General features: G+C 43.4%; 1 protein-coding gene across 1 annotated transcript in view; it reads right to left on the reverse strand.

Moving 5' to 3' along the window:
• The window catches only part of LOC103272981 (dedicator of cytokinesis protein 5-like), a 103,471-nt gene that overhangs the window by 56,411 nt on the left and 25,291 nt on the right, over window positions 1–21,769 (reverse strand). Inside the window, exons 2-4 of the mRNA XM_008070452.2 lie at window positions 19,090–19,130; window positions 12,481–12,536; window positions 10,185–10,281 (exon numbers count right to left, since the gene is read on the reverse strand). Of these exons, the coding sequence (XP_008068643.1) occupies window positions 10,185–10,281; window positions 12,481–12,536; window positions 19,090–19,130 (194 nt within the window). The remainder of the gene's footprint in view (window positions 1–10,184; window positions 10,282–12,480; window positions 12,537–19,089; window positions 19,131–21,769) is intronic.

Here is a 21,769-nt window from a genome sequence, read left to right on the forward strand (position 1 = left end):
GTCCTCAGAAAAGCATAAAAATTAGACTTTCAAAGATTTGATGTCTAAAAAGCAAAAGTTAAAAACCCCGTTTTTTTCTATTCAGTTCCATATAAAATGTTTCCAATTTACTGTTTTTCAAACTGGAAAAAGGAATGAGAAATTAAGCCTATCAAGTTTTTGCCTTTCAAAACCGCTAGGCAGAGAAAGGATCTTTTTTTCTTTCTTGCAACTCATTTGTCTATTTGTACTTAGATTTTTTAATTTTAATGGTTTCTAATTGTAATGAAGACATTGCTTCTCATACTATGGTAAAGAAAGGCCCCCAAGGTTTGGGAGATCCTCTGTGAGACAGGGCTTTGTGTGGATCACATGTGCACAAGTTCTTGGTCTCAATTATAGTTGACATGATCCATGGCAATTTAATTATTGCCTGTCCAGATCAGCCTTGCCTGCCAAGTTCTTTCCCAAAGAAGGATGAAGACAGCCATTCTTCTCTGATTCACTGTGCCAAGTTAATTCTGAATAGACAGGCTGGAACACACCAAAGGAAGCAATTTCCCCATTTACCTCAAGGAGATGGACTTTGTCACCACATTTCTAAGACTGTTCTAAGCAAGATGTTTTGCGTAATAAATCGCCGGCCCTGACACTTCATGGGTTTTGGGGGAAACATGTGAGGACAAGTGAGGAGAAAACCAAGAACTACCTGTAAGATCATGCATGGGTCAAGCTTCTCTGAGGTTCTATCTTTTCTCTGGCTGCCCTCTTTCCTGCTCTCTTTTCTTCTTTCTTTCTTCCTTCTTTCTTTTTTTTTTTTTCTCCTGAGCCAGAGGTCTCATTTTGTCATCCAGGCTAGAGTGCAGTGGAACAGTCATGGTTCACTGCAGCTTCGATTTCTTGGGCTCAGGGGATTCTTCTGCTTCAGTTTCATGAGTAGCTGGGTCTACAGGTGTGTGTCCCCATGTCTATTTATTTGTTTGTTTGTTTGTTTATGTAAAGACAAGATCTCCGTATGTTGCCCAGGCTGGCCTCAAATTCCTGGCCTCAAGTGATCCTCCTGCCTCAGCCTCCCAAAGTGCCGGGATTACAGGTGTGAGCCGCCCCACCTAGTCCCTGATCTCTTTTCTAAATCCTTCACAGTTCATGCCTGCCTGATACAGAAGCCCTAACTATCTCTAGTCCTCACTAACTTAAGCCTTCTCTGTGTTATCTATCAGCCACTGCTGCACAATTCCATAATTTCTTTGACACTCTCCACAAAAACCAGCACAATCCTAGGACACAGTAGGGACTCAAACTTTGATGGCTCAAACTTAAGTAACACACTGGTTTCAATCTGAGTGAGAAAGAGCTACATAAAAGAAAACAATCTAAACATTGTTTTCTACAAGATAGAGAAGATATTCCTGTATTTGCTTAGAATTTCTCCCTTTTCTATTTGGAAATATCTGAAGTCTCACTTTGTATCATCCAGATGTTTAATTTTCTTCTTCTTCTTTTTTAAAAATAGGATTTCAGGAGAGAAGCACAAAGTCACAAGAAAAAAAAATAGCCTTGTCTTCAGCACTGACAGGAATGCAGAAGTCATCCATGGAGTATCACAAAAAATCTAGGGACCATTCAGATGATGCCTTCCCACCCACACCTCCGACTGGGTGTCAGAAAACCTGAGTTCTATTCATTTTCCCAAAGAATGCAGACTACAGTCAAAAGCCCTTTCTCTGGCCTTCTACTGCTCCACATGTAAAAGAACCAATATTCACTGTTCACCAACCTTTCCTCTAATGTGTAGATTTTATGATTTAGAGGAAAATGTGCTTGGCCCAAAGTATGGATGCTTGGCTTCTATCTGTAATTCTATCATTAATTTATTACTATGTGACTTTGGGCATATTATTCCCTCTGGAGTAAACTCATCCATAAAATAAAGGGATTGGCTCTAAGCTCAGCTCCCAAGGAAAAATGTCTTGGAGTCTCTGACTGAGACGTTAAACTCAATTACTCCCCCAGGCAACTTCCTGATGGACCACATCTGACTCTGATCACCCATCTTCAACGCACGCGTGTACTCAGACGGCGCTATATCAAATTTACCCTGCACAGAACTCTTTGTAACTCATCTCGTCTCTTCCACACAGCTGGAACTCCTGCAGTCCAGGCATGGCGTCATGGTCCTTCTGTGTTTTTGAGCTGCACTGACTCCAGGATCCTGGAAAGAAGGGAATTCCCACTGCCCCGACAAGATTCCTGTTCATTCTAGTGCCTTTTCTCTCTGTCAGATAAAAGCTTTGCCTGCTTTCCAAGGTTTGATTTTAAAGAAAGGATTCAAATTAAAGACCATTTTTGGCTGAGTGCAGTAGCTCATGTCTGTAATCCTAGCACTTTGGGAGGCTGAGGCAGGAGGATCACTTGCAGCTAGGAGTTTGAGATCAGCCTGGGCAATGCAGTGAGAGACCCTGTCTTCACCCCCAAAAAAGAGAGAGACCACTTTTGCTTTGGAAGTAAAAGAAATCCTGAGAGCCAGGCAACTGCATCAGAGAAAATAAAAACTAAAACAAAAAAAAAAACCCCAAATCAGGGTCCCTGTCTGGACTCAGTCAATCATTTCCATGTCCCTTATAGCCTCTCCTGAGAGACACACGAAGGCAGAACTTGTAGCTCCCATATAAAATGCTCTGACAAGAGGACAGAGTTTGCTATGGGAATTTTCTGTCCTTGGTAATAAGCAATCAGATGCCGGTTTCAAGCCATGAGACCAGCTTAATTATACTTCAGAGCTTACAACGTTCCAGCAGCCAATAATAACCACCAGTTCAAAAAGATTAGACTTGGGCAGCTTTAATCTGCCTAGATGTGCAGTGATGGGAAGAAAAGGGCATTCAGTGTGTTCTGCAAGTTTTCCCTCCTCCACCTCGGTTAAGGGCCGTTTTTCTGCTCCTGATTTTTCCAGAACTTTAGACTAGCACAGGGTTTTATATTGCTGGCAAATTTTATTTTTCTGAGTTGGAGTCTCATTTTTTGTCGCCCAGGCTGGAGTGCGGTGGCATGCTCACGGCCACCCAGCGTTGACCTGCTGGGCTCAGGCGAGCCTTCTGCCTCAGCCTTCCAAATAGCTGGAACTACAGGCATGCGCCACCACGCACAGCTAGTTTTTGTGATTGACTGTAGAGACGAGGCCTCACCAAGTTGCCCAGGCTGGTCTCGAACTCCTGGGTTCAGGCAATTCTCTTGCCTAGGCCTCCCAAAGTGCTGGGATTATAGACTGAGCCACCATGCCCGGCTGCTGGCAAATTTTAAATGAGGGGAGGTCAATCTTTTCTATGAACTACATTTTAAAAGCAATTCAATCCACGTGATTCCCTACTATATGTCAACCACCTTCTTTCACCAAAGGAGACCTATCTCTTTTCCATAAGCAGATACGATGAGATCCAGTTTCCCAGGCCAAACAGCTGGACCAGCCACAACTCACTGAACTGTTCCTCCCACTGCAGGATGGGGAAAAGTTAAACTAAATCTCAGGGTGAGAGGGTACACAGAATGTTTTAAGCAACTACACACCTCAGTTTCCAGGAGAGTCTCGCATTCAGAAACTCTTGTCCCATGGTCCCCACAAATATACTCTAATATGTCATTTTTCAAGACTGGATTTTTAGGCTGGGCATGGTGGCTCACACCTATAATCCAGCTCTCTGGGAGGCTGAGGCCGGAGGATCACTTGAGCCCAAGAGTTTGAGACCAGCCTGGCCACAAAGCAAGACCTTGTCTCTACGAAAAATGCAAAAATTAGCCAGGCGCAGTGACACATGCCTACAATCCCAGCTATTCAGGAGCCTGAGGTTGCTTGAGCCCAGGAGGTAGAGGCTGCAGTGAGCCGTGAACATTCCACCGCCCTCCAAGCTTGAGTGATGGAATGAGACCCCTGACTCAAAAAAAAAAAAAGACTGGGTTTTTAGTTGAGAAAAATGATACTATGACTTGGGATGTAGAATTGTTCATATTCAAAAAATCTAACTAGGTAGTTGTTGAAAAGATAAAGTTAAGTATTACATGAATCCAACCAGGTCTAAGTTAATGCCCATCCGGCAGGGGGTTCTTGCATGGAGGAAGGGAAAGATGCTGATATAGAAAGGAGAGAGACCAAAGATCACCTTGCTGGATCTACTTTCCAAGACAAGAGAAAACAAAGATCCTGAAAGGTTCCAGAGAACAGTGGAGAGAAAGCTTAGAAACCATCAACCAGTCGGACGTGTGGCTCACGTCTGTAATCCCAGCACTTTGGGAGGCCAAGGTTGAGCCCAGGAGTTTAAGATAAGCCTGCACAACATAGCTAGACCTCAAGGCTAAAAAAATAAAAAATAAATGAGCCAGGCATGGTGGTGTGTCCCAGCTACTCGGGAGGCTGAGGTGGAAGGATTGTCTGAGCCCAGATCGAAGCTGCTGTGGCCATGATCATGCCACTGCACTGCAGCCTGGACAACAGAGTGAGACCCTGACTCAAAACCAAAAACACAGAAAAACAAAATCCACCAACTTAGGTCAATAAGTCACAAGCTTCTGAACTACACTTTCAGGGAATCAAGGACTCCTTAGATTGCAACCTCAGTAGAGTTACTTAGCCTGGAGGGTTCCCAGATCTCACTTCTTCCTTGACAAGATGAGATCAGCCCTCTTCCCCAGATCCCCAGGTCCTGTTTTCTCCTCTTGACCAATACTAACTTAAAGAGACAGTCAGGGACCCCAAAATAAAGTATATGAAAAAATAGAGGCGATAAAAGACAATGAGATAAAGAATAAATACAAGCCGGGCTCGGTGGCTCAGCCTGTAATCCCGCACCTTTGGGAGGCTGAGGTGAGGGGATTACCTGAGCCCGCAGGTTTGAGACCCGCCTGGGCAGGTGAGACCTCATCTCTACAATAAATCAAAAAAATTAGCCGGGCGTGGTAGCGCGTGCCTGTAGTTCCAGCTACTTGGAAGGCTGAGGCAGAAGGATCGCCGGAGCCCAGCAGGTCGAGGCTGCGGTGGCCGGGAGCGGCCACTGCACTCCAGTCTGGGCGACAGAGTAAGACTCCAACTCAAAAAAAAAAGAAGAAGAAAAATGTTTTTAAAAAAAGAATTCTTAAAAAGTTGGGCACGGTAGTGTGTGCCTAGAGTCTCGACAACTCCCAGTTTGAGGGAGGAAGACTGTTTGAGCCCAGGAGTTTAAGATAAGCCTGGATAATGTAGCAAGAGCCCAGTCTCTAAAATAAATAAAAATCATTCTTAAAATAAAATTTTAAAAAATCAACCTAGAGTAGGGCCTGGAAGAGAGCCAGATATTATCTGCCCACCCCTTCTGCCCTAAGCTGGAAGATGACTGAACGCCTCTGGTAGGTGGGCAGGAGTACCCTTACACGACCTCAGGGCCAATGTCACCACGTGATGACGCGGCTCTCCTCAGGGGCCATCACTGGTTGATGACAGTGTGCCAGGTTCTATCCTGGGTGTTTTATACAGATTATTCCATAGATTTTTACAGCAAATTCTCGAGGCATGAATTATACATAATCCCCACTTTAGGAGAGGAAAATAAAACTTAGGAGTTCAAGGGACTTGTCTCAGGTCCCGGGAACAGCTAGGAGTCTTCTGAATCCATGTTCTTTCTGTTTTTGTTGGTTTGTTTTTAGTAACTATTACTGGGTTTGTTATTTTTTCTGAATATAAATGTACAAAGGCAGTGATGGAGTGAGCTCGAACTTAAGAACCGGCCAGCCTGGCTGACCCGAAAGTCCAAGGTCTTGGCGCTTTACCAGGTGTCCTCCTTGGTCACCATGTTTCCTACTTTGCTGATCAGCCCCTGAAAACACGCCGGATGACCAGTACCAACTGAGGAACAGCATGCAGGTACAACTCATCAGAAACTGCTGTGAATTTGCACTCTGCATTCCGGAACGATCCGTGCCTCCTGAACTCGAACTTAAGCCAAGGAGGCTCACGTTCTGCGGTGAGAAACTTAGCCTGGCCCCTGAGTGCTCAAGGTCACTGCGCCTAAGACGATTATACGAGAAGAAGAAAGTGGCCTTGGATAAGGGGTACACACAGAAGGGAGCTTCAGTCTCTCCGGCAGCCAGTATGGTGGGTGGGACGCTAATAAGTCAAGGCTGCCCAGAGGGAAGACATCCAGAATGGCTACTGTTTTCAGCTAAGATAACATTAAGAACCACGTGCTCCCCCCTGCAGAGTCCTTGATGGTCTGTCTGCAGAAGGGCTCACAGCCACCATCTCTTTGCAACTCCTCACAGCGCTCTGGGCCAACAAGAGAGCTTTTGATATATTTTTGCAAAACTGAGCAGAGTCTTGGAGACTTCAAGTTACTTGCCCAAGATCACAGAGCTTGTTAGGACAGGACCTGCATAGGACACCCCGTTTCCTAATTCCCAGGCCAGTGTCTTATCTCCTACAGCCTGCTTCGCCTCCAGAGAGCGAGACCAACACCCACTAGGAGAGATGATTCAATGAAAACAATAAAATTGAGGGGCCACAGGAGGGGGTCATTATCTCTTCCTTCTACTTCAGATGAGTGAGTTTTCCTTTGTTTGGTGTAGACACTGCCCTCCCCTTTAAGACATATTTATGATTATTTCACATGGTTACTGTATGACATCTAAAAATAAAGCACAGCTAGACAAATATTTTTCCTTTCCAGAATAATCACCAGCATCTACACACTGGGCTTAATTTGGTTAGTGGACTGCCCTCATAAAAGACTCAAGATTCACAGTGTAAATTTCCAGTGGACTAAAAATAAGAGAAGCAGGAAATGTATTTTGGAGAAATAGGGGAGTCTAAGGCTTCACAGGTGTCTTTAAAGATATCAAACAGAATGCCTAGTCTCACCATCTCTGTGAGGCAATGCATGAAAAAAACAACACAAGCACTGGCAGGGCATAGTGGCTTAAGCCTGTAATCCCAGCACTTTGGGATGCCTGAGCCCATGGGTTCGAGACCAGCCTCATCTCTACAATAAAACAAAAAATTAGCCGGGCATGGTGGCACACGCCTGTAGTTCCGGCTGCTTGGAAGGCTGAGACGGGAGGATCGCCTGAGCCCAGCAGGTCGAGGCTGCAGTGGCCACGAGCATGCCACTGCACTCCAGCCTGGGCCACAGAGTGAGACACCGACTCAAAAAAACAAAAAAGAAAAAGAAAAACTAAACAAGCTCTGATGGACACTAGTAAAATCTGTATGTATTTTTACACAGACTAAAGGAACTTATAGAATCAGAAAACAAAAACACCAAGTCAAGTGTATGAAGGGGGTCTGTAAAGGAAAACTAGAGATTTGGGTTTGCTCCTTTGACATGCAGTTTTAAGGGAAAAGTTCAGAAATTCTACCTGAAGTGAACTTTCAAGGCTTGAGGGAGGGAAAGAATAAAAAAACAACAACAGAGAAAGTCACTAGTAATAACCAAACCGTTTTAAGTGGATTATTTCTTCTTGGATGGGCATGTTATCAAAAGCAGAACCAGACTGCTCAGCTCTGTCAACTGATCAATAGCAGCTATAAAACACATTAAGATATTTGCAAATACCAAATTAATTATGTTATTATATATGCTAAGATGAAATGGGCTGTTTGGAGAGGAAACAGCTTTTTTCTCCCCAACTTAAGATACAATTCTGCTATTAAATAGTGAAACAGTCCCACACAGGAAATCCTCAGCAAGAGCTTATCACCTTGAACTACTAAGAGATTCGGGCAGCCCAAATTCATGAGTCCAATTTCTTCCTCCCATTCACTTATATCTCAGATCTCAATAGCAGACCTGGTACAATTACTTATAGTAGTGTAGAGGACACCGATAATAAATTGAGCACAGGCTGGGCTCAGTGGCTCAGCCTGTAATCCTAGCACTTTGGGAGGTCGAGACAAATGGATTGCCTGAGCCCGTGGGTTCGAGACCAGCCAGGGCAACTTGGTGAGACCTCGTCTCTACAATAATTCAAAAATTAGCCAGGTGTGGTAGCACGTGCCTGTTGTTCCGGGTACTTGGTAGGCTGAGGTGGAAGGATCGCCGGAACCCAGCAGGCTGACACTGGGGTGGCCATAAGTGTGCCACTGCATTCCAGCCTGGGCAACAGAGTGAGACTCTAACTCAGAAAATAAATAAGTAAATAAATAAACAAACAAACTGAGCATGACAGTTGGGTTTTAGCAAGCAAAAGAGTCTACCTCACTCATACTCTCCACTATTTTTTATTTTTGTTTTTAAGAGAGGGAGTCTTTCTCTACTGTCCAGGCTGGAGTGCAGTGACGCTTGACCTCCTGAACTCTGACAGTTTTCCTGCCTCAGCCTTCTAAGTGGCTGTGACTACAGATGTGCACTACCATGCTTGGCTAATATTTTTACTTTTATGGAGACAGGGTCTTGCTATGTCACCCAGGCTGGTCTCAGACTTCTGGCCTCAAGCAATCTTCCTCCCTGGGCCTCCCAAAGTGCTGGGCTTCTTACTCTCTAATACATTACATCTTAAAAACATACATTATCACCTTGAACTACTAAGAGATTCTGGCAGCCCAAATGCATGAGTCCAATTTCTTCCTGAGAAAGGTACGGAAAAAACCTCTCTCAGTACTTATTATCTATTCTGTTGCACCACTCGCCAATTTCCAGAAAGAACATGTTAAGGAATGAACCCATATATATGTCTCATCCTTCAACCTTGTTACATCCACCATTACCCAATCAATTAACCAGAACCGGAGAGTGCTCTCAATTTAAGTGCTAGATGATCAATGCAGGCCACAGCGCTGACAGCACATCTCCTTCCTCCTTGTTATTTAGGAACTTAAGTTAGCTCTCTCATTGAACCGTAAAGAGATCGAAAGATTGCCTTTAATACAAAGTAGTGTGCCCCAGGGGGCACATGATGGGCTCAGCAGTAAGTCCAGACGGAAATGTTATGCACTGGGATGTTCCGAAGATACGTTACGAAGAAGAAAGTACTTAAATGAGGCCTTGAAAAATGGGAAGACAGGGAAGTATCATGTGCTTTTCCACCAACGGGGTCAGCGATTTCTACCGCCGTGATTTATCACGGAGAACAGCGGCCTGAATGAAAATGAGAGATTTTCCAGGAACTCTTAGCAGTTATGCTAGAATGAGCTTCTGATTACTGCTTGCAGTACCGAGGGTCTGTTCAGATCGGCTTTTGAGAGTTAAAACAAAGAATCGCCGCATGACTGAAAAGAAACCTAGATAAGCAAAGCCACATAAAGGAAAGAGAATGGCTCCCAGGCCACCAAAGCTGGCTTACAACGTCACCGAACTCACGCACACGTCGAACGAGATAATATATGCTCATCATAGGAATTCCTGGTCAACCTTGGAAGCCTGGAAGCATGGATAGAGGCAAGATCCAGTGAAACTTCACTACGAGAGCTCCAGAAAGATGCAACTTTGGAGATTCCAATGTCGAGGGAAGAGTTTCCTAAGCTGGAGATGAGGCAGGTTTGCCATCAAGGGATTTGGACATCCTTGGGCTCTTATCTACTGTGCTCAGCGTTAAACACAAGGTTTACTCGGTCCTGACTACAAACCTACACACAACTTCTGATGATGATTTATCATGGAGAGGGTGCCCTGGTGATCAAACCAGGGTTGGGAGAAAGGATATGAGCCTTCCCCAAAAAGGTGACTCTCAGACCACAACTTCACATGACTCAAGTCTGGAAGGAATTTGGCTACGGTAGAAAATCCCACCCTTGTGTGGCTGGGAACCAAAACATTTATACATTTCTATTCCCTGGTATACACGGACAGGCTGAGAGCATGACTCTCAGGTTCCTTATCAACAAGTTGTTAATAACTGCACCTACTTTTTAGGAGTGCTGTGAGAATTCAGGGTTTCCAGCACTTAGGAAGGATGGTGCCAGTGTTTGCAGTGATGGTTCTCGTTATCACCTTCACAATCAGCATGTGTATCAGTTGAGAAAAGACTGTGAGAGTGATTATGGTCACTTCCTCCACTAGCCCCTAGCAGTGACCCAGCTCTGGGGAATCAGCTGTTTTCTGTTTTGCTGGTTATCAGCTGTTATGTGGTCCAGGGAAGAGACGTGGGCCTACACAGACAGCTAGTCAAGAACCGACACTTTGCAGAGAACTGACAGACTGAGGGCCTAGAAATGACACAGGCTCTCCAAGCCCCAGGGGGAAACTCACCACATAGAGCTTTCGCCAGATGACGGCCCATTCTCGCAAAGTGGACGTGAGCTCCTGCACCAGGGGGAGCTCGCCAGGAATCACGGTCTCATGCTGCCTAAAGAGAACCAAAGGATGCCCGTTTTACTCCCAGTCGATCTGTGCTGCTTTTCTCGATGGGGATCAGATTCTCCAGCACAAAGGGACAGGAATGGAGCTGGCTGGGCTTGAAACAAAGCAAAACTTGTCCATGGGTGGGGGTTGGGGGGGGAGGTACAGGGGACTTTATCACATCCAAGCATCTGAGAAAAGAGAAGGAGCTTAGAACAGCACAGGCTTCGAAATGAGTTCAGTTTCAGCAAGGGAATGGGCCCGCAGCCCAGCCTCGACCTCCCCATTTTGGGTTTCTCCAAGAGCCTCAATTACTGAGCCAGACTGGCATCAGCGATTCTCAAAGTGGAAAACAAGAAATCCAATGTTTTAGCTGGCTCCACCAAGCAACTATTTCATTCTGGAGAGCCAGTGCAGAGGAGTGCATGACACAAGGTCCTGGGGCTGTGACCCCTCCCAGGACCTGCTGGAGGGGATGGGGTGGGTAAGGCAGTGTCCCATGCTGGAATGGTTCTGGGTTTTCTTCTCATCTGCTGCTTCACAATATAGAAAATGTACATGTTCCAAAATCCTCGCTTACTCTCAGGAGACTTACAGGCATGACATATATTCACATAAACCCTCTGGTATCTTTTTTTTTTTTTTTTAGAGACAGGGTCTTGCTCTGTTGCCTAGGCTGGAATGCAGTGGCACCATCATGGCTCACTACAGTCTCGAACTCCTGAGTTCAAGAGGTCCTCTTGCCTCAGATTTCCAAGTAGCTGGGACTACAGGCAGGCGTCATAACCTGGATAACTTTTTTATTTTTTTGTGAAGACAAGGTCTCGCTATGTTGCCCAGGTTGGTCTTGAACTCCTGGGCTTAAGCAATCCTCCTGCCTTGGTCTCCCAAAGTGCTGGGATTATAGGCCTGAGCCACCATGCCTGGCTGTCTCTGGTATATTTAAGATTGGCAAAAGGGGAAAAATGAGAGGGCAAGAGCAAACAAATGGGGATTCGTGGTAGGATTGCCAGACTTCATAAGGAAACATACAGGATGACCAGTTGAGTTTGAATTTCAGATAGTAAAAGATAATTTTTAGAATAAATATGACACGTGAAATATCTGGGACATGCTTACTTGTAAAAAATTACTTGTTATCTGAACTGCAGATGTAACTGGCCATCCTGCATTTTATCTGACACCTCTGCGTGGTAGGAATATGCCTCCCACTCAGCCCTTCCACCCATCTGGGGGTGACAGTGAGGATACCTAGGAATGGCCCACGGGAAAGAAGACCTCTCCAGGCTGGTTTTCAGCCCTGGTTCTGCCAGGAGCTGTGTGAATCTGAGCACATCTCCGTTTCTCATCTATAAAACACTGGCGTTGGACTATGACTGAGAAAGTTCTTTCTGGCTTTGAGGCTGCACAGCTCTGCGACCCAGCTGTCCCTTTTCCCCTCAGGCCCTCTCTCCTCTCCATCAGCATGGGGTTCCATCCTACCCCAGGCTCTCTGCCCTGCCTCCACAACTCTCTTGGCTGCAGACTCACCACCTCGGCAGACTCTCACTCTTCTCAGCAGCCACAAGTCTTACTTTCCAGAAAAAAAATGAGGCGGCTATGAAACAAGAAGACTCAAAACATAGCAGATCTTATCTGCAGAACACATTCACACCCATTATGTCATTTGACTCTCACATCAAGCTCATGTAGGGCCAGACGGTTTTTCCCTAACACATTGAGAAAAACCTAAGGTGCACTTGAGGCTAAATGGCTTATCTGAGGCTCAGAGTTGGTAAGCGCAAGCTGTCACTTACTCATCTGTCTCTCAAAGATCCCAAGTGGGGGTGTTTTTGGGTTCTTATCAGCCAAAGAGCCCCACATGTTTATGCATGCAAACACACACACACACCACACACACCACACACACACACACACACACACACACACACACACACACACACACACACAATCAGTGAGCAAGTAGTAAACACGAGAGCACAGCAAAGGTCTTCAGGTCATTACTTCTGTCTTTAGTATTCTGGGAAAGGATATCAAAGAGACAGCAGAAGAAAAAATTATACCAGGGAAAAGTTCTTCTTCGTTTCTCTCTTACGTGAGAAGGAGAACTGATGAGATGAGAGAAATAGTAACATACGTAGGCATTCTTTACTAACCATCTTACACCTTCATCGCTTTTTATAAGTCTTCCTAGTTCGGAACTTACCCTAGGTCTTCCACAGTTGCTTCTTTCAAATGGATATATGTTTCAGGAAAAATACCCTACAGAGAGAAAAACTTTAGTTATATGGCCATAAAAAAACCCCAGCCCAAAGTAAACTGAATGAATGACAGCAAGAATGAATGGCCACACCTGAAAAATAGCTCAACTTTGAGATCAGAACATCAGTTACGCTAAGTGGCTACCTACATGAAGGTATGGCAGAAACATCAAAAAGACAGAAAATAAGAAAGCATAGGATAAATGTTTCATAAATGAAGAGGCAAACATGCCTGCGTCAAATCAGAGCCATAATAATGATAAGGAGTTTCACAGCAAGCCCCTTCAAGTCCTACATGCCCTGAGATGTTTCCCTTAAAGGGTTTCACACACGGGTGAGGTAGAGGTTATGCAATACTCAGTAGTCCATAAAATTATAGTCATCCCTTGTTATACACAAGGAATTTGTTCCAGGTCCCCTGTGTATACAAAAATCCATGCATACTCAAGTCCCGCACTCAGCCATGCAGAACCCACATATATAAAATGTTGGCCCTTCATATACACAAGGTTTGCATCTCTCAAATACCGAATTTTCAGTCTGCGTGTGGTTGAAAACACCTTTGTGTTTAAGTGAAACCATCCAGCTCAAGCCCGTGTTGTTCATGGGTCAACTGTAGGGTGGTTTTATAAATTCCTCTCAGCACTTCCACTTAAACCAAATGCACCCAACATCAATGAGTATTCATTGCCTGGTTATTCTTAATACTTCAGAGTCTCAAACAACTCTTCATTCTATATCCCTAAGAGGCAATTCTACAATAGCAACACGACTTTGCCCATGGGGAAAACTATGGCCCAGAAAGACCTAAAAGAAAGACTGGAAACTGGTGAGTAGAAATTGAAGAAGGAGAACCAGAGCTAACCAATAGAAAGCAAGCCCTAGATGTAAATTTTCTTAATTCGCCAAGTTTCTGTTTCAATGTTTGATAAACACACTGTGTGATAAACACACTGTGTGATAAACTTTGTAGCTGGCACCATTGGCTCAACTGCTCCTAACCCAGCTACTGTAAGAGATGACATGAACTCCATGAACATTAAATGTCTTAAATGTCGGGGTGGCTGATCACAGCCCCAGCAAACATCAGCAGGGGTTGGTCTTGTGTCCAGTTGCACATGCTATATTTGTCTGTATAATATTCTGCTTTCTCCCTTTTACTCCTCTGCCAATAAATGAGGAAACAGCAAGAATATATGAGATTAAGGTGTTCTTGGCATTGGTGATAACAAGGTAGATTCTTCAAGTGTTTGAGTCAGAAGCAAAATGGCCCTTCTTTCCCATCAGACACAAAGAACAACAACAAAGGGCATACCTTCTCCTCCTCACTTTGAGAAAGGAACAGGCATGGGGTATATGAATGAGACAGTTCTATCCCAATCCCATTATTGATGAGACCAAGAACACACACAGAGGCATGGTGACACTGACCTTTTTCACCACGGGTACGGAATTTAAAGCGACTTTGGAAAACTGACCAGTTGAAAACAAAAATTCAATGTGTGTATAATTCCTTTGGGGCCTGATTTCTAGAGCTCTGAAGTTCTAGCTTTGTCCCTAGGATGCCAAAAGACCTGTGGGTGTTTCTTCTGCCTGCTGAGCTAAATGACTTGTTGACTAACATCTCTGTGAATAACTAAAGTGGTTTTTGGGAACTTACCTTGAAGATACTGTGCTAAGTGAAATAAGTCTTCACAAAAGGACTAATTCTGTATGACTCCACTTATATGAGGTCCTTAGTGGAGTGAAATTCATAGAGACAGAAAGTAGAATGGTGGTTGCCACGGGCTAGGGGAAGGGTGAATAGGGAATTAGTGTTTAATGGGTGTAGAGTTTTCCTTTGGGATGATGAAAATGTTCTGGAGATGGATGGTGGCGATGGTTACACAACAATGTGGATGTATTTAATGCCACTGAACTGTCTGTTTAAAATTGTCAAGATGGTAAATTTTATGCTATGTGTTTTTTAACACAATAAAGTCCAGAACTCATTATTAAAAAAGGAGGGAGCTGAGTAGAAATGAACTGTTTAGAGTAGTTTCAAGGATCCATATCTGGAGGTTAAAATAAAATGTAACATTGCTAGGCCAAAGGAAAATCCTTGCTCAAAGTTTTTCAAGTCAGAAAGGAAAAGGACCAGTTAAAATTTTCAGGCATTTACAATCTGGAGACTGGTCCCTCCCAGGGATTGGGAGACGTCCAAGAGAGAAGTATTCAGAAATATAAATGTGCAGTTATGGATTTTGTGACATATAAGATCATAATCAAAGAGTTTATATTTGGTGTACAGACATGATGATTTTCATATTAGCAGAGTATCTATTTTGTCATTATTACCACTCCATCATGTGCAGGCACCGTCCATAATGGCACTCAGCCATCTACAGTCACTTAATTGCTCTGGTAAGTCTGACGCTTGTAGAATGTTTCCTATACCACTATGACACACAGAGAGTCAGAGTAAACCTGCATCATATGTTTTTGATTTATAGCCTATCTCGCAATTCTGCCTTTTCTTTTTCAATGCAACCTACTCACTGGAGTGGAAAGGAAAAAAAAATGAATGATTTTCTAGACGCTGCCCCATCCATATTCCCATAATCCTGTCGGGATCAATAATCCGTTTCAGAAAAGCTCTTGGCTTCTTCAATTTGTAAAACCCACTAGTTCCTTTTATCATCACGCTAAATGGCTGGGTCGGGGTATAAATGACACCAAGAATAGCCATTAAAATTACAGGCCTTTCATGTAGTCCTTCCCCTAAATGGAGGGGGATGGGAAAGCACAGCACGGGAAGAGTGTTTGGAACAGGCTGGATCTCTTAATGAAGGGGTGTCCAAAAATGGAGCATAATTCATGACGACTGTGAATCCCCTCGGTTTTTCCTGGATTTCTCCACAAGAAAGATATTTCCACTTTAAAAAAAATCATCAAACAAATGCATGGCCCTTGTTTGCATTATCATTGCATTGAAATACCAAGTTTTCATTGAATTATCAAGAGCAAAGAAAATGTCTTATTGAAATAATCTTATAACGGGTTAGGTTTTAGGCTTAAATAAGGACTCTAAGAATGCTTTAGTGAACACAAAAAAATTAAACACACATCCAGAACTTGTCATTTCAATCCTAAGGGGCACTCTAGCCACCTAATTTTCAAAACAGCTGACAAGGGTACTAAGTTAGAAGGATTTTTATACACAGTCGGCCATCTGTAGCATGGGCTCTGCATTTGTGGATTCAACCATGACGGAAAATATTTGGGGAAAAAAAAAGAACATGTACAAACATTTTTTCCTTGTCATTATTTCCTAAACAATACAGTATAGCAACTACTTACATAGCATTTACATTATGTTAGGTATAAGTAACCTAGAGATGATGAAAGGTACACGGGAGGATGTGCATATGTTATAAGCAAATACTACACCATTTTCTTCCCTTTTTTTTGAGTCGAAGTCTTACTCTGTCCCCCAGACTGTAGTGCAGTGGCACGCTCACAGCCACGGCAGCCTTGACCTCCTGGACTCAGGCAATCCTTCCGCCTCAGCCTTCCAAGTAGCTGGAACTACAGGCATGCACTACCATGCCTGGCTAACTTTTTGATTTGTTGTAGAGACGAGGTTTCGCCAAGTTGCCCAGGCTGGTGTTGAACCCGTGGACTCAGGCAGTCCTCTCACCTCAGTTTTCCAAAGTGCTGGGATTATAGGTGTGAGCCACCGTGCCTCGCCTACGACATCATTTTCTATCAGGAACTTAAGTATCCATGAATTTTGGTATCCTTAGGAAGTCCTGGGAACCAATTCCTTATAGATACTAAGGGGCCACTGTGCTAGGAAATTATAGGATTCTTTAGAAACCAAGGTCTTCTATATTTGAAAAGATTCGTACACTCTGGAGACTCTCTGAAAAGAAAGGCCTGTGGTGTAGTAAAACTCGTTTCAACACAGCTGACATGTACCAGGTAAAAGTCAAGAATTTCTCAAGTGGATCATATAATTTTGTCTGAGTTTTTTTGGTTTATTTTTTTAAATAAACTTTTCTAAGAAAAGAAAAGAATTAGGATGAAGTGACATAAGTATTCTCACTCATTAACAAATACAGATCACTAAAGTTGTTAACTCCAATTGTGCTTTGAAATAACTACCCCTTCCATAATTACAAGTACAATAAATACCACCAGGGCTAAGAAGCAAAATAAAGGTGTGTTTTGCTTTTCACGCAAGTACCAACTCCCACCATTTTGGTCTTTTTGTCTCTCCTCAAACCTGGCGCTGAATTTTTCTATCCACAGTTTGATTCTTGTGCCACATGTCACCATTTCCAATCTAATTATTTTCATTTAATTTCTTGCTGCCTTCAATTTCTCTGAGCTGTCCAATAGGGACCAAAGACAGCAGACTTGCTGGAGCTGATACTTGCATGAAAAGCAAACACGCCTTTATTTTGCTAATTATTAAATTGTCAAAATCAACAAAACGTGTGTGCTTATACACACAAGGGGGGGGATCCCCCCAAATCCAGAATTTATTAAAAATTATATATTTATTCTTCCATGTTTAAAGTTCAGACACCTCCAAAGTACCCTCCATTTGATGCAATACACCTATTGAGATGGTTTTTCCATTGCTCGCAATAGTTTTTGAACTCATCCATTTTGCTGCCTTTCAGTACTTCTGCCGTTTTTTGGTTTCACCTCTTCCACATCAGCAAAACGTTTTCCTTTGAGGACTTTTTTCATCCAGGGAAACAAAAAAAGGTGCTCGAGGTGAGACTGGGTGAATAGGGACGATGGGACATGGGGGTCATGCCATCTTTGGCCCAAAACTGCTGAACTCTCGGCACGGTGTGGACAGGTACACTTGTCAATCACCCATCACGAAATGGGCAAACGTGTTGAAAGAATCTCCCCCCCGCCCAAATTCACGGAAGCTGAATGCAGCCTCCTCCAACAACACTAGCTAGTACACTGACGCTGATGGGTTTCTAGAACACCTACCCAGTGGCAGAAGCCTGTACTACAAGGGGCCCACCCTTCCTAGAGAAGTCTGGGTTTTTTGGGGGTCCCCCCCACCTTGTACGTGTGCAAACGCTGAGTGTGATTTAAGTAGCAACAACACAGAAGCAGTCCTGGTTTTTAATGAATTTTATCGTGTAGAAAGTATAGTTTCTGGGCCTGGTGCTCTTTTTTGGGCTGGATCCAACACCAGCCTCTCCATATAGGATGATACCTTTCTCATACTGTGTGTAAAGAATGAGAACCATGGGGTGTCTCTTTTTTTTTTCTCTCTCTCTCCCCTTGATAAACTCTAAAACGTTTCTCTCACCCCTTTCCTAATTTGCTGTTCGGCATGTGAACTAATTGTGAAATAATAAGACCCTATCAACTCTGCGCTTTTGAAAGAAAGTGCTGACATGTCATGCTGGCTCAGTGAGCGGTATCAAAGGAAAAAGCACTGACAAGATCCAAAAGAAACTGAAGGGGGCATTAACATAATTAATAGATTTTCTTTAGCTTGATGATTAGTAGCTTTAGCACTGGGAAAAGGAACCGTTGAGGTCAGTAGTTTTCAAACTCTGCCTGCATGGAACAGTAAGAGATACATTTTCATGGGAACCCAGTATGGCATATGAAATACATTAAAGATCATAAAAAATAAATATGTAAAAATATATAACTATAACCTAAGTTTCATGGAACGGTATTTACCACTACATTCCATTTTCTTCTCTACTTTTCGGTTTTCTCTTTTTCTTTTTTCAGTTTTTTAGAAAATATTGGTGATAACTTACTATATTGATTTCATGATGTATAACTGGGATATGAGCCTCACAGTTTGAGAACCACTACTGTGGTTTATCCACTTTATTTTGTTGTGTGTTCGTTTGGGTGTTTTTCTGAGTCAGAGTCTCACTCTGTCACCCAGGCTGGAGTGCAGTGGCATGCTCACTGTAGCCTCGAACTTCAGCCTCCCAAGTAGCTGTGGTTACAGGCATGCATCCCCATGTCCAGCGAATTTTTTCTTTTTTTTTGTAGAGACAAGTTCTCACTATGTTGCCCAGGCTGGTCTCAAACTCCTGGGCTCAAGCATTTCTCCCCCCTTGGCCTCTCAAAATGCTAGGATGACAGGCATAAGGTACCATGCCCAGTCAAGGTTTACCCGTTTTATAATGAAGGAAAGAATCAAGTGGAAATGAGGAGACCACTTAGTTCTGGATGTTAGCATTGGTGGCAAGAGAGAAAGGGAGAAGCATGGGTGTTTCCCTCCCTGAAAGAAATGTCTCTAGTACAATGTTAGCTTGAGGAACAGGGAGCGTGAGGTCCCCCAGAACTTTCTCTTTGAATCGTTTGGTGGGAACTACAGTTGATGGAATTTACACGTACTACGCTTAAGCACTGAGGTCAAAGAATGTGCTTTCGAATCCACAGAAGAGCCATCACAGAGAAAGCACACTAGGTCTAGAGAGAGCAGACAGCAGATGAGGGAATGCAATAACAACACAAAACTAGTGGACAGATTAAAAACGAAATAAAAAGTGAAATGGTATCCATACCTTTTTAGACTTATTTTGGAGAGTATATCCTCTGTACCAACCTGTGAGGGCATAAGAGAACACAAAATATTTTATGTTTTCAGGGATAACACAAAGGTATTAGCAATAAACATCCCCATGTTCTGTTAGCAATACCGGGATGGAACCCAAGAGACAGTAAGTTCGAATACAAACACTTCAGTGTATTATACAATAAAAATCCAGATCTGTTTTAAAGCTAGAGTCTCTTTTGTTTGTTTGTCTACTTGTTTTTTGAGTCGGGGTCTCACTGTCACCCAGGCTGGAGTGCAGTGACTTGATCATGGCTTACTGCAGATTCAACCTTCTGGGCTCAGGTACTCCTCCTGCCTCAGCCTCCCCAGCAGCTGGGACTACAGGCATGTGCCACCATGGCCAGCTAATTTTTTTATTTGCGTAGAGATGAGGTCTTGTTATGTTGCTTGAACTCCTGGGCTCAAGCAATCCTTCCACCCTGGTCTCCCAAAGTACTGAGATGACAGGTGTAAACTACCATGCTGGCCCTGGATTCTTTTTTTTTTTTTTTTTTTGAGTTGGAGTGTCACTCTGTCACCCAGACTGGAGTGCAGTGGCCGCTCCCGGTCACCGCAGCCTCGAGCTGCTGGGCTCCGGCGATCCTTCCATCTCAGCCTTCCAAGTAGCCGGAGTTACAGGCGTGCACTACCACGCTCGGCTAATTTTTGACTTATTGTAGAGATGAGGTCTCGCCAAGTTGCCCAGGCGGGTCTCGAACCCGCAGGCTCAGGCAATCCACTCACCTCAGCCTCCCAAAGTGCTGGGATTACAGGCTGAGCCACCGAGCCCGGCTTGGATTCTTTTAATAACAATGAGATTTAAAATTGACTTAGAACCTAGCTTCATCTCTACACCTTTGGAGAAAGGATAGAACAACAACAACAACAAAATTAAGACAGAAGTCAGCCCAACTTATTATCACCTTAATACCCTGTAGTCATTCAATAAATGTTTATCCATAAATGCATGTGAACTTCCATCATATATATGCATTCTGTAAGTCACCTTATACTATTCAAATAGATCTCTTTAAATAATTTATATTTGCTCTCTCTAGCTCTTCTGAGCTCCAGGTTAAGAACTACTGTCCTGGAACAATTTTAAACTGAAATAGTAAACCTTATATATGCAAATATTTGCAGCAAAAGAAATCCAAACAATAAAACAACATTGTGTGCAATTCTTGGTAATGCTACAAAAGCACTCCCCTCAATGAAAATATTTCATGGGGGCGGGTTCGGTGGCTCAACCTGTAATCCCAGCACTTTGGGAGGCTGAGGCAAGTGGACTGCCTGAGTCCATGGGTTCGAGACCAGTCCGAGAAACCTGGTGAGACCTTGTCTCTACAATAAATAAATAAAAATTAGCCAGGCGTGGTAACACGTGCCTGTAGTTCTGGCTACTCAGAAGGCTGAGGCGGAAGGATAGCCAGAGTTCAGCAGGTCGACGATGGGTGGCTGTGAGCGTGCCACTGCCCTTCAGCCTGGGCAATGGAGTAAGACTCTAACTCAAAAAAAAAAAAGAAAGACAGAAAAGATTTCATGGGTTTGTTTGCTGAGACTGTAGGTAAAGGCTTTAACTTCTTTATAAAAATTCCGATATTCCTACAGATATTTTCCAATCCTCTATCTTGCAGAAAGAATATCTGTCCATAAACAGATTTTTATATTAAGTATTTACTGAACACCTACTATAGGGAGTCCACCATAGTAATTCTCCTTATTCCCCACGCCCATCAACTAAAGCATCAATGTGGTCATCTCGCCTAAGCAAACCTTGTACTAAGTAGCATATGCATGTAGGGTGGCCGTATATATACAGCAAATAGATGCAAACTGGAATTAAAAGTTCAGACATCAGCCAAGAAGTTTCTATAACTCTCTTGAAATTGGTTGTATATGAAATCCACAAAAATAGACACAATCTGTTTTGTACAAGTTACTTATAGAAAAGTAATTTACTTTCTTTGGGCATAGATTCAATATTTTCATAAATTTTAAGATGTCAGTGGCATTCAAAAATTTAAAGAATTTTGCTATGTTTTTGTTTTGTTTTGTTTCTCGAGTCGGGGTCTCATTCCGTCGCTCAGGTTGGAGTGCAGTGGCATGATCAAGGCTCACCAAAACCTGGGCTCAGGTGATCTTTTGCCTCAACCTCCTGAGTAGCTGGGACTACACCACTACATCCAGCAAATTTGTTTTTTGATGTTATTGTAGAGACTAAGTCTTGTTAAGTTGCCTCAGCTGACCTTGAACTGCTGGGCTCAAACAATTCTCTTACTTCAGCCTCCCAAAGTACTGGGATTACAGGTGTGAGCCACTCTGCCCGGCCGATTTTGCTATGTTTTACAGAGAGCAGTGGGATACTATGCTTAAGGAATTGGGTTTGTAGCAAGGTACACGGTTGAGAAAAAGATCCTTGCACAGGAAACACTGCCTCTAATTTAGGATGTCAATGTGTAAGAGACCCAGGTGTAAGAAGAATACCAAGCTAAGCATTTCTCCCCAAGTCTCAAGAGCTTGTATCCATCTGCATACACTTGCTTGGTTTTGCAAAAACATGACTATGGCTTCTGCGGCCAGGTGTAATGGCTCACGCCTGTAATCCCAGCACTTTTGGGGGCTGAGAGGGAGGCCTACATGAGTCC

This window comes from Carlito syrichta, unplaced genomic scaffold (genome assembly GCF_000164805.1).
Source record: "Carlito syrichta isolate Samal-C Ts95f unplaced genomic scaffold, Tarsius_syrichta-2.0.1 Scaffold313429, whole genome shotgun sequence".
In the NCBI taxonomy this organism is placed as follows: Eukaryota; Metazoa; Chordata; class Mammalia; order Primates; family Tarsiidae; genus Carlito; species Carlito syrichta.